Genomic DNA, 15,979 nt, shown 5'->3' with positions numbered 1-15,979 from the left:
CCTGAGTAGAACGCTGTTTGAACTCCCAAATGTAGAGTTATGTCGGGGTACTCGAGGAAAGGAATCTTAAGCATGAGCTTTTTTAGTTATTTCGTGAATTATCAAGGGTGAAAGGAGATCTCATTCTGACGACGATTTAGCCAAACCTTTACGCATAGCGACACATATATGCATGGGCGGCTTATTATTTCAGAATTAATACAAACATAGGCATACATACACCATTTTGTTATATTTGATTATTATATTTGATGAGTTTTCGATACCATTCTACATTTTGTTGAATGCATTTAGGTTGAAACTTGGTGAATGGTCAATGTGTGTGTGTCTGTGTGCCCTCCTCTTACATTTTGTATTTATTAAGGATCCCCATAGCGTGTGTGTATCTCTTCATAGTCCGCGTTGTTCCATAAAGTGTATTTGTATATTTTCAGGCTTGGAGAGATATTGGGTCAGCGTGCATTGCCGTTCACCTCGGTATTAATGGTCAGTCTTTCTCGCGGTCTTATTCTAAACCGATAGATATGCTATTTCTATCTCAGCCACCGAGTCTGCTGTTCCCTGGTCCACCACGATAAAAACATGAGCAACGTGACGGACGATTAGTCTGGGAAAAGCTCTTGCTTTCACTTGCTGTAAAAGTGCACGCTCAGAGTTGCTTTTCCCCAAGGCCACTTCTGCAAACGTGATAATAATTCATATCAGGGTTATTATAGGCCTATTGAACATAGGCATATCAGTATGTATTTTGGTAAAACACACACACACTGTTTAAGGCTCTATCATGCACATGTTGATAATGGGTTGGTATTCTGAGAGCAGAGCAGGGTGAAGCTGAGAGGAGAAATGTCACACTGTGCCATATCATCACTAAACTGCGCCCTGCTCCTAATGTAAAGAGGCCTTTAATGGGTTGTTAATTGTTGTTGTTGTGTGTGTTCGTGTGAGACAACAAGCATGCATAGGAGATATATATGATCATTAATGATGACGGTTTAACCCGTACAAGTATATTTCCCTTGGTTTTATCGCTAATTTTGGTAAATTTACTGTATAGGCCTAGGCTTCGCAGCTCTCAGTGAGCCCGCAGATGATCTGGAGAAATGACCGGCGATGGCGCTATACGGACTCGTTGAATTGTGAAATTAACGAAAAGAGAACATGCAAATCATGGAAACTGTTTCTGAGGCACATAGTCCCGGGTTAGAATAGCCATAGTGAGGCATAACATAGGTATATGCTATGTAATCTTTGTCTATAAATACTTTACCAATACCAAACCAATACTCCCGAGTGGCGCTGCGGTCTAAGGCACTGCATCTCACTACAGTCTCTCACTACAGTCTCTGGTTCGAATCCAGGCTCTATCACATCCGGCAGTGATTGGGAGTCCCATAGGTCGGCGCACAATTGGCCCAGAGTCGTCCGGGGGAAGGCCGTCCTTGTACATAAGAATGTGTTCTTAACTGACTTGCCTAGTTAGATAAAGGTTACATTTTTAAATGTAAAGTTGCAGAGGATTGTGGTGAGGAAAGGATGTAAGAAAAGGGGCGAGGGGGCGTGAGTGAGAGGGAGAACTTTGGAATTCTACATCCTGCCCTTGTAGTTTAATTCCATAACAATATAAAGAACGCATTGTTGGTTGTTGCTTTTCCACTAAGGAGCTCCAATGTGCTTTGATTATTTGTGAAAGGTAGGCAACATTGGGGAGTGTTTTCTTTGTTTGTTTATTTAGACTATTTGTTTGTTATTTTTTTGTATTATTATAGGCTATAATGTCAAAGAAGTGGTTGTTGTAATTGTGATGATTTACCCTATTCAATGGATGACTCCGTCATATTACCGACATAAGAAGTCCAGTCTCACCTCCACAGAAAGAAATACACAACTTCCTGACTCATTTGTTGTACTACTCTGCTTCAGTCCTACACAGCCGGTTCTATGGGCCATATATTATCATCATGTCTTTAGGCGCTTCTAAAACACTATTGCACATTCATTAACGTGTGTTTACTTAGCAGCCTGTGATCCAGGGCCAGGTACAAGTGGAAGCATATCCCGGCCTGTCGCTCCCTGCTGAGATCGAGGGCTGAGCGGTGTCAGCAGGCCGCAGAGTCAGGAGACCAAATGGCCTGATATTACTATCGATGCTGAACTGTACGCACCGCCATTAGGAGGTTTTCGGTTCCATCTGAATTGTGTGTGTAGCGTATATACGTGGTAAGTAGCCTACATGTACTAAGTAGGCAAGGAGGAAGGCACAATATGCAATGAGACACTTGGTCTTTCACCTCTGTGTGTGTGTGTGTGTGTGTGTGTGTGTGTGTGTGTGTGTGTGTGTGTGTGTGTGTGTGTGTGTGTGTGTGTGTGTGTGTGTGTGTGTGTGTGGTGGGAAACTTTAATCCAACCCAGCCCACATCATGACTTTTCCCAATTGTACCATCTTCAGTGAACCGAGTTATCATGCATAAAATATTCTATAGCTTTTGAGGTGTGTGTGGATAATTGTTTTGCCTTCGGATGGACAAAGGAGAAGGGTCCTCTGTTAGCAGAGCTCCACCCTGAGGCCTGATCCGTGGGGATTACGGCTCTACCTCTCCAGCTCTGCCCGGCCACAGAGAGCCAAAGATAGCCGGGCTGGAGAATGTTTGGTTTGATAAAACATATGGTTTGATCTCGCCTTGCAGATATAGAAACGTTCGTAGCTTCATCAATACTCATCAATACTTTATACAGATGTCATCACTGTTCTGTTCGGAACATTGTGTGAAGTCACTCGGCCTGAAGAAGTTAGCAGACAGACAGAAATATAAGGCCTGTCTGTTTTCCGGTTGAGGGAATGTCGGCATAGCAAATCATTGAGTTTACAGGCCAACAGAATAAATCTAGTCTTATTGGACACTGAACGTTTTTAGCCCTTATGACACATATGTTTGCTGTCATAGGTTAACGATCCTGTTATGAATAAAACAATAATAATTAAGTAAAGTGACACGTTCACAGGGTCAGGGGGAATCATGTATAGGGCTATCAAAAAGTATGCAGAAATTGATACGATGATTTGTAGGCCTCTACTCATCGATCCATTCTCCAATAATTTATTAAATTGACGTTCCCTGAATTAATCAATGACGCGTAAAAATAAGGTATTTTTTGTCCTGCAATAGATATTTAAATGATGTGATGATGCAGAAAAGACGCATGTGCCCCATCGGATCGACCCAAAGGGCAATTCAAAAATGTGACAAAGTAGACTGAATGTTTTGTATTTAACCCGTTACCAAACCTATAGTCTACAACCCATAGCCTAAATTCACTGATATTGTAGGCTAAAGACCCTCGAATCATTATTGTGTGTAACAAGGTCAATTAGGCCTACTGTGAATTTCATTTGTGTAATTTCAGGGTATGGGGAAACCTACAGCGCATCTTTTTTTTATATACATTTTATACAACCTTAAAGAATGAATCAAAATACAAAAATATATATTATTTTATGAGTATTTGTTCATGGTCCGTGCTATTCCCCTGTGCTCTATATGAACCTCCCTATTGTAGCTCGGTATTTTCTTGCTCTGGATAGCGTTTTAAGTTCAACATTTTTAAACCACGCATTTGTTTACCCATTACACATTGTTTGCTTATATAAGCTAAACGTTTGTGCTGCTCTTTCGTTTTGTGTTGCAGTTCTGTAGCCTATTTAACATCGATATTCCTATCAGCTGCTACAGGCTATTCAGAAGTTGTGGCTACTGTTGCCTGCGTTTCTCCGGCCCATTGTGAGAGGAGCCCCCTCGGTCCCTCTCTTCTCTTCTCTCCCTCTGAGCTCAGCCGGTCAGGCCGGTGGACTGCAGATGACTCACGCCCCAGAGCGGCACATCAGCGTGCTGCACCTCAGCGAGCTGCATGGAAGCTCGATAATACCCGGGGAATACCGCGACCAGAGAGACCCGACTGTCAGACTAGCCTCCTGCCTTTCCCGGGGCGCACATTCATCACTCGGGCGGATAGATATGTTTGTTGTAATGTGCACGTGTGCTTTTGGCGAAGACATGGCTGCGCAGATGGAGGAGATTGGCGGATTAGAGCGAGTGGAAGGTAAGAGGACACACACACTTCGTCATTCACACACACATGCGCACGCACTCAAACACGTCCGCGCTTTTCTCGGAAAACGATGCAGAACAAAGAACAAAGAACTAGAGTAATGTTTCCCTCTCGTTTACACTTCTAAAGCATTTTCTTGGCATTTATAGCCTACAGGATGTGGTTGCGCTCAGGTATAGTCTATTTGAGAGACGTGTGAAGTGAATACAAATAAAAAAAATACAGGCCTATGGGCCGAACAGACAGTAGAATATTTGAAGATTAAACAACATAAATCGGCCTCCCATTACGAACGTACATGCAGTTATTTTAACAAAATATGCCCACGTGGAAATGTTGAGGCACACGACTTTAAAACCTGTGGTGTAGCTATTATATTAGGTGTATGTGAGTGCGCGTGTTTCCCATGTGGGAAAACCACACCACAAAACGGATATCTGTCATCGGTGATTAAATAGCTGAATAACTCCCGTTCGTGTTTCGGTTGATTTCTTAAAAAGCAAACCCGTTGCTCTGAAAGTGCTTCACTCTCCCAAAACTCTGAAATCCCAAAACCTTATCCCTTGAAACCAACTTGCTTCTCTAACACCCAACTCATAGTGTGCATTTTATTAAACGTGTCCCTTTCCCCACCCTGCCCCAAGTAATTTGTTTTGCAATGAGTTTTATGGATACACTTGGTCGAGGCACTTGTAGATAGGCTTTTTACGGCCCAAATTCACTAGCCATGCCAAAACAAATAAATTATCTTGGTCGGATCCCCCCTAAGAATGCGATTTTACATGCAATCTGAGCCAGAAGTGTGAGCGTGTTGGGGAGGGGGGGGGGGGGGGGGGCACCAGAGAGGAGAGGATGTAGGCCTATGTCCAATAGGTATGCAGGCTGTTGCCACAGTAGTGTCTGACGCATCACCACTGCTCCAGTAGTTGTGGAGGATGTGATTTATTGTCAGATCGAAGCACACGACCCATTTCCTTGACCTTTCTTGAATACCACACGTTTTGGATGGAGGCTTATTTCACACACACACAAAAAATGATTTTTCGTGTATATTACACATCATTTCGCGTGCATGTCATGCATTTTACTTTCTCATGTTTTTAGGGGAAGCTCAACATGTAGCTTGCAACGTAGTCTTTACTTCATAGCCCAATTAATTTACCTCTATACAATCTCTACCAGCTTAATAGCCCCGTCATGCTATTGTAGGCTGTTTTCATTTAAATCAATAATTTATTTGATGTGAAATGTAATTTAATTTAGGCCTAGTTCTATACAATCATTTAATATAGCCTACATTACAATCAAACATAGGCCATTATCAGTTGGCTACTTTATTTCATTGACAGTGGAGGGGTAACATAATTTTAATTTCAGCATGATTATTTCATCAACATTTTTTTAATAATAATTGTACATCTGATCGAACATTAATCCTCAATTATAAACAACAACATTTCAATCAACGAATTGGTGCATCAATTTTTGATGACCAACAATATTCGTGTGCAATAAGCTATTCCTCTGTCAAATTTTAACATTCTTTCAAATCTAAAACATATCACAAATCACAGCACAATACATGAACACGGTCTATTTTATGGACAGGGATATGGCCTGTAGTCTAGCGATTTGTTACCTATCAACGTACCAATAAATAATGCATAAGGACGCCAATGGGTCTTAGAATTAGGAAATATGCTGTGTGTAGCCTATGGATGGTGTATAGCTCTATTGTGCAACCCATTAACTAACCCTCCAGGCCTGAGGTTGTATAGGGATGTTCCCCTTCCACTCCGACGAGGCTGAGACACACCAAGGCCGGCTGCAGAGGGGCAGGACCGGCCTGGCAGTGTTTATTTTCAAATCAAATTGTACGTGTCACATGCGCCAAATACAACAGGTGTAGTAGACCTTACAGTGAAATGTTAACTTACAAGCCCTTAACCAACAATTCGGTCTTAAGAAAAATAAGTGTTAATAAGAAAGTATCTACTAAATTAAACTGAAGTAAACAAAACTGCAATAATAAATAATTAAAGAGCAACAATAAAATAACAGTAATCAGGCTATGTACAGGGGGTACCAGTACAGAGTCAATGTGCGGTGGTACAGGTTAGTCAATGTCATTTACATTTTATGTACATGTAGGTAGAGGTAAAGTGGCTATGCACAGATAATAAACAGAGAGGAGCAGCAGCTAAAAATGGGGGGTGTAAATGTAAATAGTCCTACTGTAGCTATATGTCAACTATGATTTGGGAAAAAGTATAAAAAAGCTCAATATGGAGATAGCAAGGCTACTTGTTAGACCATTCTGGTAATCCAGATTCATACATTGAACAGTTGTGGAGGGTGTAAGAGCAAATGCGCCCAATCTCATTCATGGAGTGTTATGGCCCTCCCCCACTGTCCCACAGTCTCCTCTCCCTTCCCTCCGGAAAAGAAAGGAAAATGCAGCTCTCTTCAGTCTTAGGTGCTTCCTTAGCTGAGAGAGTGAGGGTAATGTTTACTGTTCATTTTATTGTTTATTTCACTTTTGTATATTATCTACTTCACTTGCTTTGGCAATGTTAACATATGTTCCCCATGCAAATAAAGCCCCTTGAATTGAATTGAATTGAATTGAGAGAGAGAAACAGCATTCCCTACCCCATATGCCCCCCTAGGCAAAACTATGACAACATAACAAACAAAAACAGGTCACAACTCCTGCAGCTATGTCGCACGCTGGGTATGTACATAGTCAATGGTAGGCTTCGAGGGGACCCCTATGGTAGGTACACCTATAGCCATCTCTTGGCTGTAGTACTGTTGACTACTTTATCACTGACCCCAACCCAGAGTCTCTCAGAGCGTTCACAGTCATTCCACTGACACCCCTATCAGATCATAGAAAAATCACAGTCTACTTGAACAGAGCAATACTCAATCATGAGGCATCAAAGCCAAAGGAACTGAGTAATATTAGGAAATGCTATAGATGGAAGGAATGTAGTGTGGAAACCTACCAAAAAACAAGTAGGCAACAACACATTCAATCCTTTTTAGACAACTTCTTGGACAAAACATTCCATTGTAATAGTGAAGGTGTAAACTTGGCAGTATAAAATCTTAACAGTATATTTGACCTCTCAGCTTCCCTATCAAATCTAAAAATGTCAAACAGGAAACCGACGAAAATTAACAACAATGACAAATGGTTTGATGAAGAATGCAAAAACCTAAAAAATACATTTGAGAAACCTGTCCAACCAAAAACACAGAGACCCAGAAAACCTGAGTTTACACCTTCACTATGGTGAATCACTAAAACAATACAGAAATACACTACAGAAAAAGAAGGAACAGCACGTCAGAAATCAGCTCAATGTAATTGAATAATCCATAGACTCTAACCACTCCTGGGAAAATTGGAAAACACTAAACAAACAACAACACAAATAATTATCTATCCAAAATGGAAATGTATAGGTAAACCACTTCTCCAATCTTGTTGGCTCAATAACAAAGAACAAACAGCAAAAACATATACATGATCAAATACAAATCTTAGAATCAACTTTTAAAGACTACCAGAACCCACTGGATTCTCCAATTGCCTTGAACAAACTCATGGACAAAATAAAAACCCTCCAACCCAAAAAGGCCTGTGGTGTTGATGGTATCCTCAATGAAATGATCAAATATAGAGGCAACAAATTCCAATTGGCTATATTAAAACTCTTTAACATCATCCTTAGCTCTGGCATTTTCTCCAATATTTGGAACCAAGGACTGATCACCCCAATCCACAAAAGTGGAGACAAATTTGACCCCAATAACTACCGTGGGATATGCGTCAACAGCAGTCTTGAGAAAATCCTGTGCATTATCATTAACAGCAGACTTGTACATTTCCTCAGTGAAAATAATGTACTGAGCAAATATCAAATTGTCTTTTTACCAAATGATCATACGCCAGACCACGTATTCACCCTGCACACCCTAAATGACAAACAAACCAAAACAAAGGCAAAGTCTTGTCATGCTTTGTTGAGTTAAAAAAACAACCTTTGACTCAATTTGGCATGAGGGTCTGCTTTACAAATTGATGGAAAGTGGTGTTGGGTGAAAAACATACAACATTATAAAATCCATGGACACAAACAACAAGTGTGCGGTTAAAATAGGCAAAAAACACACACATTTCTTCCCATAGGGCCGTGGGGTGAGACAAGGGTGCAGCTTAAGCCCCACCCTCTTCAACATACATATCAACGAATTGGCGAGGGCAGTAGAACAGTCTGCAGCATCCGGCCTCACCCTACTAGAACCTGAAGTGAAATGTCTACTGTTTGCTGATGATCTGGTGCTTCTGTCACCAACCAAGGAGGGCCTACAGCAGGACCTAGATATTCTGCACAGATTCTGCCAGACCTGGGCCCTGACAGTAAATCTCATTAAAACCAAAATAATGGTGTTCCAAAATAGGTCCAGCCGCCAGGACCACAAATGCAAATTACATCTAGACACCGTTGCCCTATAGCACACAAAAAACCTTGGTATAAACATCAGCATCACAGGTAACTTCCACAAAGCTGTGAATGATCTGAGAGACAAGGCAAGAAGGGCCTTCTATGCCATCAAAAGGAACATCAAATTCAACATACCAATTAGGATCTGGCTAAAAATACTTGAATCAGTTATAGAACCCATTGCCCTTTATGGTTGTGAGGTCTGGGGTCTGCTCACCAACCAATAATTCACAATATGGGACAAACACCAAATTGAGACTCTGCATGTAGAATTCTACAAAAATATCCTCTGTGTACAACGTAAAACACCAAATAATGCATTCAGAGCAGAATTAGGCCGATACCCGCTAATGATCAAAATCCAGAAAAGAGACGTTCAATTCTACAACTACCTAAAAGAAAGCGATCCCCCAAATCTTCCATAACACCTACAGAGAAATGAACCTAGAGAGGAGTCCCCTAAGCAAACTGGTCCTGGGACTCTGTTCACAAACACAAACAGACCCCACAGAGCCCCAGGACAGCAACACAATAAGACCCAACCAAATCATGAGAAGACAAAAAGGTAATTACTTGACACATTGGAAAGAATTAATTAAAAAACAGAGCAAACTAGAATGCTATTTGGCCCTAAACAGAGAGTACACAGTGGCAGAATACCTGACCACCGTGACTGACCGAAACTTAAGTAAAGCTTTGAATATGTACAGACTTTAGAGCATAGCCTTGCTATGTGCCGTCACAGCAGCAAGATTTGTGACCTGTTGCCACAAGAAAAGGGCAACCAGTGAAGAACAAACACCATTGTAAATACAACCCATATTAATGTTTATTTATTTTCCCTTTTGTACTTTAACCATTTGCACATCGTTACAACACTGTATATACTATTACATTTGTAATCTCTTTATTATTTTGGAACTTCTGTGAGTGTAATGTTTACTGTTCTTTTTAATTGTTCATTTCACTTTTGTATATTATCTACTTCACTTGCTTTGGTAATGTTAACATATGTTTCCCATTCCAAGCCCCATGAATTGAATTGAGAGAGACAGAGAGAGAAAGAGAGAGAGGGAGATAGATGGTCATCGCAGACTACACATGGCTGTGAAGACTCTCTGGCCCAGCTCGCTAATTACTCATTACATACCGTGTAATTATACGTTTGGCTTATTGTTAGAACCAACAGACAGATGACTGAATGAGGCACTGAAGCCATGCCATGCGTCAGCTCATCCTCAGGTCCGTGCGATATAGAACTAGAACTTTGAGTTGGTGTGTATGTGTGTGTGTGTGTGTGTGTGTGTGTGTGTGTGTGTGTGTGTGTGTGTGTGTGTGTGTGTGTGTGTGTGTGTTGTTGCATAATTATTATGTTGTTTAATTATTTAAAAACATGAGTGCAGACAGTATAAAACCATTTTGATAAATCATATATTTGTTAACAAGCTACTCATAACAACAACCACCTATGGAGGCGAGGCGAACAATAATGCAAACAATAGATCAAAAGAGAAGGTACTCGAGTAAAAAAGACAATTATGTATGTATAAAAGCTTTGTTATTAGTTGACCATACGTTTTCCACTCATCTCTGTCAGGAAAGCCATACGCCACAGCTTCATATGATGTTCGATATTGCAGCCTAACAATCGACACACAAATAAGATCCAATTTATTTAGTGGCCTTTTTTGTTAACGAACAAGGTTGTGTGTGTGTGTGAGAGAGAGAGACAGAGGGGGAGTTTATCATTACCCCTCCATCCATGATCTGAACATCAATTATTAACGATGTTGATCTGGCGTCAATGTTCATCATACACAACAAGGCCGATTTGGCTGTCTGAATTCGGTTTGATGAAGGCTGGTCTTAACCAATCTTTTACACCTATAGTTTCTCAACCCCCAACCTGGTTTACCCTCCAGGTTATCTGGTTCAGTCTCCCAATAGACCCGATGTCCCATTCACAGTTTTGTTCTAGTTCTGAACTAGAGAGGATTTTCGACATGAACAGTCAAGTGTGAAATATTTAAAATGTTGCCTGCATGGGAAATAATTGTAAGACATGTAACATACGACAGAAGGTAAAATAAATCGGTTAATTATTTGGTCGAAATTTAGACAAAAATGTATTTATTTATGTTGGTTGTTATATATTTTATATTAATTTTCATAATTATACAGGTAGCCTATGCGATGTATTTCATTTTTTAGAGTTCAGTGATTACACAATTTGTTTTGAAAACCTGTTCCTTCGTATTCCACCATCATACCTTCTATATATAGGTCTTTACTCTGCAGTTTTCCCACTTAATCCCCACGGCCCTTAGGCCTTCAGGCTGCATGCAAGACAACCCCCATCGCCGTGAGTGTCTCATGGAACAGGACAGTCATGCAGTGTCATGTTGGTTTAATGTAGCCTATGGTCTCTGCCCGTGTTAATAAGCAGTCTCTTGACTGAACAGAGGACTGACTGCCAGATACCGTTGGCCATCATTTGTCTGAAGTGGTAGCCAACAGTGGGAGGGGCTGAGGAGGCCATATTTAATACAATAATTCATAGATGGTAGATGGTGTTTCCCAAATATCTTTCGTGGGATGGTATGCACATTCATAAAAACACCCAGATGCTGGACTAGAGGGTAAACTAAGAAAGACCCAGCTTGGCTTCGAAACGCTGCCCAACCGATTAAAATAAACGTTGAAAGTTGCCTACCAGGCATATTTATTATTTAATCATTTCACAATGTCATTCACACAACATTGAACATTTCTTAGTCTTTTAACCATTTGCCCAATCATTGAGCATAGGCCTATAGACGTATCCTACAGTTAATGGAACGTGACAAGCGATTCAAAAGGGTTGTGTAAAGACAAAGACAATATATAATTACATGGTTTACTAAATTCGGTTAAAAAAAACATATAGGCCAAGTGTAAAAAAAGAGAAGAACATTATTTTTTTAATGCATTGTTTTGGAAATGTGAATGGGGTCAATTCGTTTAAAGTTTTTCTCATTTTAAAAGGGTTGCATTTCACAGGGGCTGAAGTTTGGAGTCAGCAGAACTGTTTCTGCTATGTTACCGAGACCCTGACAAATACAATACATCATAAATTATATTCTAAACATGTGCAAAACCTTACCTTGAAATATATAACATCTGAGAGCAAATCCAAGAAACCAACCGCAATAGTTTTTCAGCCTTTGGATGAATTTGGATCCTAGTCATAAGAAGCATGGCACTGCATGACAGAAAACATATTTGGGAAAGTTGGTCAGATGTAGAAATGTCTCTCTTTCCAAATGTCTCTCTTTAACAGTTACAGTGTACTACATCAGTGGAGATCAAATCTGTCATGTCAGGGTTAAACATGAAGCTCACCTCCATGTCTCAAACACTAACCACAACAAACTATAACAAGTCACATGAGGTGTGGAACTCCCAAAAACATTTTACATGGTAAAATGTGATGTTGATACAAAAAGACATTACAGTTCACTAGGCTATTTTATCAAATACATTTTAAAATAATTTGTAAAAAATTATAGCCTACATACAAATTTGGAATTTAAAATATTGTGGATTTTCACGGTTTAATTAAGTATATGCTACAGAAGTTCTTGAACTGTTATAGGTTCATGACCAAAAATAACTGCGATGTTGTGCCATGTATTAGCCTATAGGCCTAAGAAATTACAAATCTTAGTTTCATGTGTGCATGCAAGGTTAGCCTACTATTTTGTGCAAAATAACATATAGGCAAATAACAAATATAGACCCAATAACAGAATAGGCATGTTTGTTATAGGCCTATATGTTATATGTGTTGGCTATATTATAGTTTTCTACAAAACAGCATATATATTTGACACTGATCCCTGTGCCAGCAGTTTGCGTCATTAAAATTAAGCCAATATATAACCTCGCTATATAGTTTCCATTAGTAAACCTGTTATAGGGGCACTGAATTGTAACAGGAAGCAGCGCAGAAGTAATTTCCTCTCGCCAATGCATGAACCCTCTTCTCTCTGAGCACGAAGAGAGCACATGTACGGGAAGACTTAGACTTAATCAAGTGCAAGTTGTAAAAATAATTTGCTATTTCAGTGTTTCAGTAGCCTCCAACCCTCCGACAGCTGCCCCCCTCGCCTTCCTTTGTTCTCGCCAACTCTAATAGGTTTTCCCCTGCCACACACAATTCACTTTTTTTCCTTTTCCTCCCCTCTTCCCCTTTTCCCCGTTTTGTGCGGAGCCCAGTGTGGACTGGAGCGTTTGAGCAATTTGAAATTAAAGCCAACAATAGGGAGACCACTCCCGAGGACCTTTCGCTCTCCACATTACACGGAAGACGCTCGTGTGCTCTCCCGCATTATTGGCAAGTCATTACGTTTCTCTGGAAACCAAACCGGGAGCGAGCCGGAGACTTCTGAGGGCTCGCGGACGGTGATGCAAGCAGAATATATCCATGCACAGTGCCGTTTCTCTGATTGATTTAACCAAGATTATGTAATTAACAACGTTTAAAACAAAAGTGTAATGCAATTTTGTTTAAAAAGTGTGCTTTTGCATTGTAAAGTGGAAGTAATTTACTGAGTTGAACATTTAATTTAAATTAAAAAAAATAAATAAATATATATATATATATATATATATATATATATATATATTGATTTGACATGCCCAGTTCTGTTAAAAAAACATTTATTAGATTATTTGGGATTTATTTTAGCTCATAATTTGACTATTGAGTCTTCCAAGAGTTAAACACAAAAATACACATGTAAACATATTATTTCAGCTCCATTCATGCTTTATGTAGGCCTTCCATGTTTTTCTCTAATTTAAGATTCTAGCAGTAATGTTTGAGAGCAGATTTGACTGTATACAATTATCCCACTCATTCTAACCCCCGAGTAATTACACATACATTTCTCCCTCACTGTGCCTATTCCTTAAACCATTTTGTAACACACACACACACACGCACACACACACACACACACACACACACACACACACACACACACACACACACACACACACACACACACACACACATGAGATGATATATAGGCCTAATTGGAAAGGCAATGACAGTGACACAAACAAACACTTATGTTTTATTCAGGGCTAATGTAAAGGCAGTGGGCACTGTCAGATGTGTATAGGCTTATAGTGTTTGCAACCAACAAAAAACCTGGGCCATGCATGCATCATGCAATTCACCATGAAACGTTCATATGCAAATATAAGTTGACCTACAGTGTCTTAGTGCTCAATGAATGACATTATATTATTTGAAAGCAAAATTATGTCTAGGTTTCCTAAACATGGTTTTAAACCATAGGCCTTGGCTACATCTTTATGCTATTTAAAAAAAATATTTAATGACAACAATAGCCTACAAACAATAGATAAATCGTCATACGTGTTTTTGTTATGATAAGGTATGCATAATGCATATTTTAAAAACCTCATGTTGGTATTTGGTGATACAATGCTGCCAATCGCAATTCACCATTTGTAAAAACCACGCATGGCAGTAGCTAGTGTTACAAAAGTTTCCAAAGCAAACACATTCGTTTTAAAAGGCCATGTGGAGTCAAAATGGCGCCACGCAAACTGGCAACACTCTGTGAGCCAATCACATCCATCCTTTCTGTGCTGTCACTGGCCATTCGTGATTACGCACTTCCACTTTCCGACCGGCCGCTTCTTCTCGCTCGCGCGGTGTGTAGCCTTCGCTGAAGTGGAAAAAATACGGTGTCGAAACGGATTGTAAACACGACTAAAACATGACATTTCGGCCAAGTGAGACCAAAAGCGTTGTCACAGTGGGTAGATGAGGATCTTCTGCAAAGGTTTAGGCTCATCTTTGTTGTCTTCGCATGTTCACTTTCTCCGTAGATGGTCTCCGGCGAGCTGTGCCTGGCAGCGGACAACGACTTTTTGGCAAATAATATGAAGGAGATGATTGGAGGTTGCTGCGTGTGCTCAGACGAGAGAGGCTGGGCAGAAAACCCTCTCGTCTACTGTGACGGTCACGGCTGCAATGTTGCAGTCCATCAAGGTAAACACCGAATAAAGTCAAATGCATGTAACATGAAATTTGCTTAACTAACATCCGATAACTAACGTTAGCTAGTTGCTAGCTAGCTAGCTAAGGCTAGCTATCGCGGTTGATCGTCTGCCATGAAGCTGGCTAGCTATCAACGTTAGCTGGGGTGTATTCATTACGTTGATTCTGTTTTAAAAAATGGAAGCAAACGGAACGAGACGGGAGTGATCTACCTTTGTCCAGTAGGGATGGTCTTTTTCTATGTTTGCTTCCGTTTGGCTTTTAAACGGTAAACGGTTTCCGTAATGAATACTCCCCTACTCTAGCTAGTTTTGCTATTAGCTAGCTAGCGAACTATTCAGCTAGCCAATAGCCAAGGTTATATTGTTAGTTAGTTCTATTCAATCTACAGTTGTGCGCGCGTGTGGTAATGTTAATAATTGGGTAAGATAAATTATCTAACATGTTATTTAATTCCTACGAGTTGTATAGCCAAGAAAACAGTACAGCCTATCTTGACAACTACAGACATTTGTTACTTTAGCCAACTCCATACCCACGCTACATAGCTAGCCTTCCTGTCTAGTAGGTATGGAGTTGGCTAAAGTAACTAACATTTCTGCAGTTGTCAACATTTGCTGTAATGTTATCCTGGCTATACTATTTGTAGAATTTAACAAACATTTTGGCTACAAGGTCTTACCCAATGATACACATTACCACACTATCCGTGATGATAGCCAACTACTAAATCATATTTGCCCAATATATTGCGAGATAAGTTTTGTAAACAATAGTGCCATGCAGTTAGGGAACTAGCTAAGTTGTTATACAGAAGGAACCAGGCTGTGTAGCTAGCTTAAGATTGTCTGCAACACATTAAACCCAAACAAGACAGATGGTTTCACAGATCCAAACAACAATGTCAATGGTACTCAGATTCTGTTGACAAAGTCACAATCAGAACTTGGCTGACTGACTGACTCTGGTATCCAGTCAATGCTGGTGATTTTGGCTTTGTGAGAGAAACCTGTGATCATTGTCATGCTTTGTTTCGTATTTGTCATAATTCTGGTGAATTGAATATCTGGCCTCTTACCCATGCAACTAAACACACCTATTTGTACATGCTTTAGACCCTTGTTATTAAATACGCACCCACCCATTCGTTTTAAATGTGAATTAATTGGGTCAAAAGTATTTACATTTTTAATTTAACATTTATTTAACTAGGCAAGTCAGTTAAGAACAAATTCTTACTTACAATGACAGCCAAACCTGGACGACGCTAGGCCAA

At 40.0% G+C, this 15,979-nt stretch overlaps 1 protein-coding gene across 3 annotated transcripts in view; it reads left to right on the top strand.

Annotated features, from left to right (window-relative positions):
- The first annotated feature begins 13,395 nt into the window (after positions 1–13,395).
- Positions 13,396–15,979, top strand: part of mllt10 (MLLT10 histone lysine methyltransferase DOT1L cofactor) — an 81,394-nt gene continuing 78,810 nt past the window's right edge. For 2 of the 3 annotated variants that reach the window (XM_064949324.1, XM_064949327.1), the window contains exon 1: positions 13,396–14,694. In XM_064949324.1, coding sequence (XP_064805396.1) covers positions 14,532–14,694 — 163 coding nt within the window. In that variant the 5' untranslated portion in view covers positions 13,396–14,531. The remainder of the gene's footprint in view (positions 14,695–15,979) is intronic. The other variant, XM_064949326.1, reaches the window with a different exon arrangement.

The sequence above is a fragment of the Oncorhynchus masou genome, chromosome 30 (genome assembly GCF_036934945.1).
Source record: "Oncorhynchus masou masou isolate Uvic2021 chromosome 30, UVic_Omas_1.1, whole genome shotgun sequence".
In the NCBI taxonomy this organism is placed as follows: Eukaryota; Metazoa; Chordata; class Actinopteri; order Salmoniformes; family Salmonidae; genus Oncorhynchus; species Oncorhynchus masou.
This window is presented reverse-complemented; position numbering and strand designations above follow the sequence as displayed.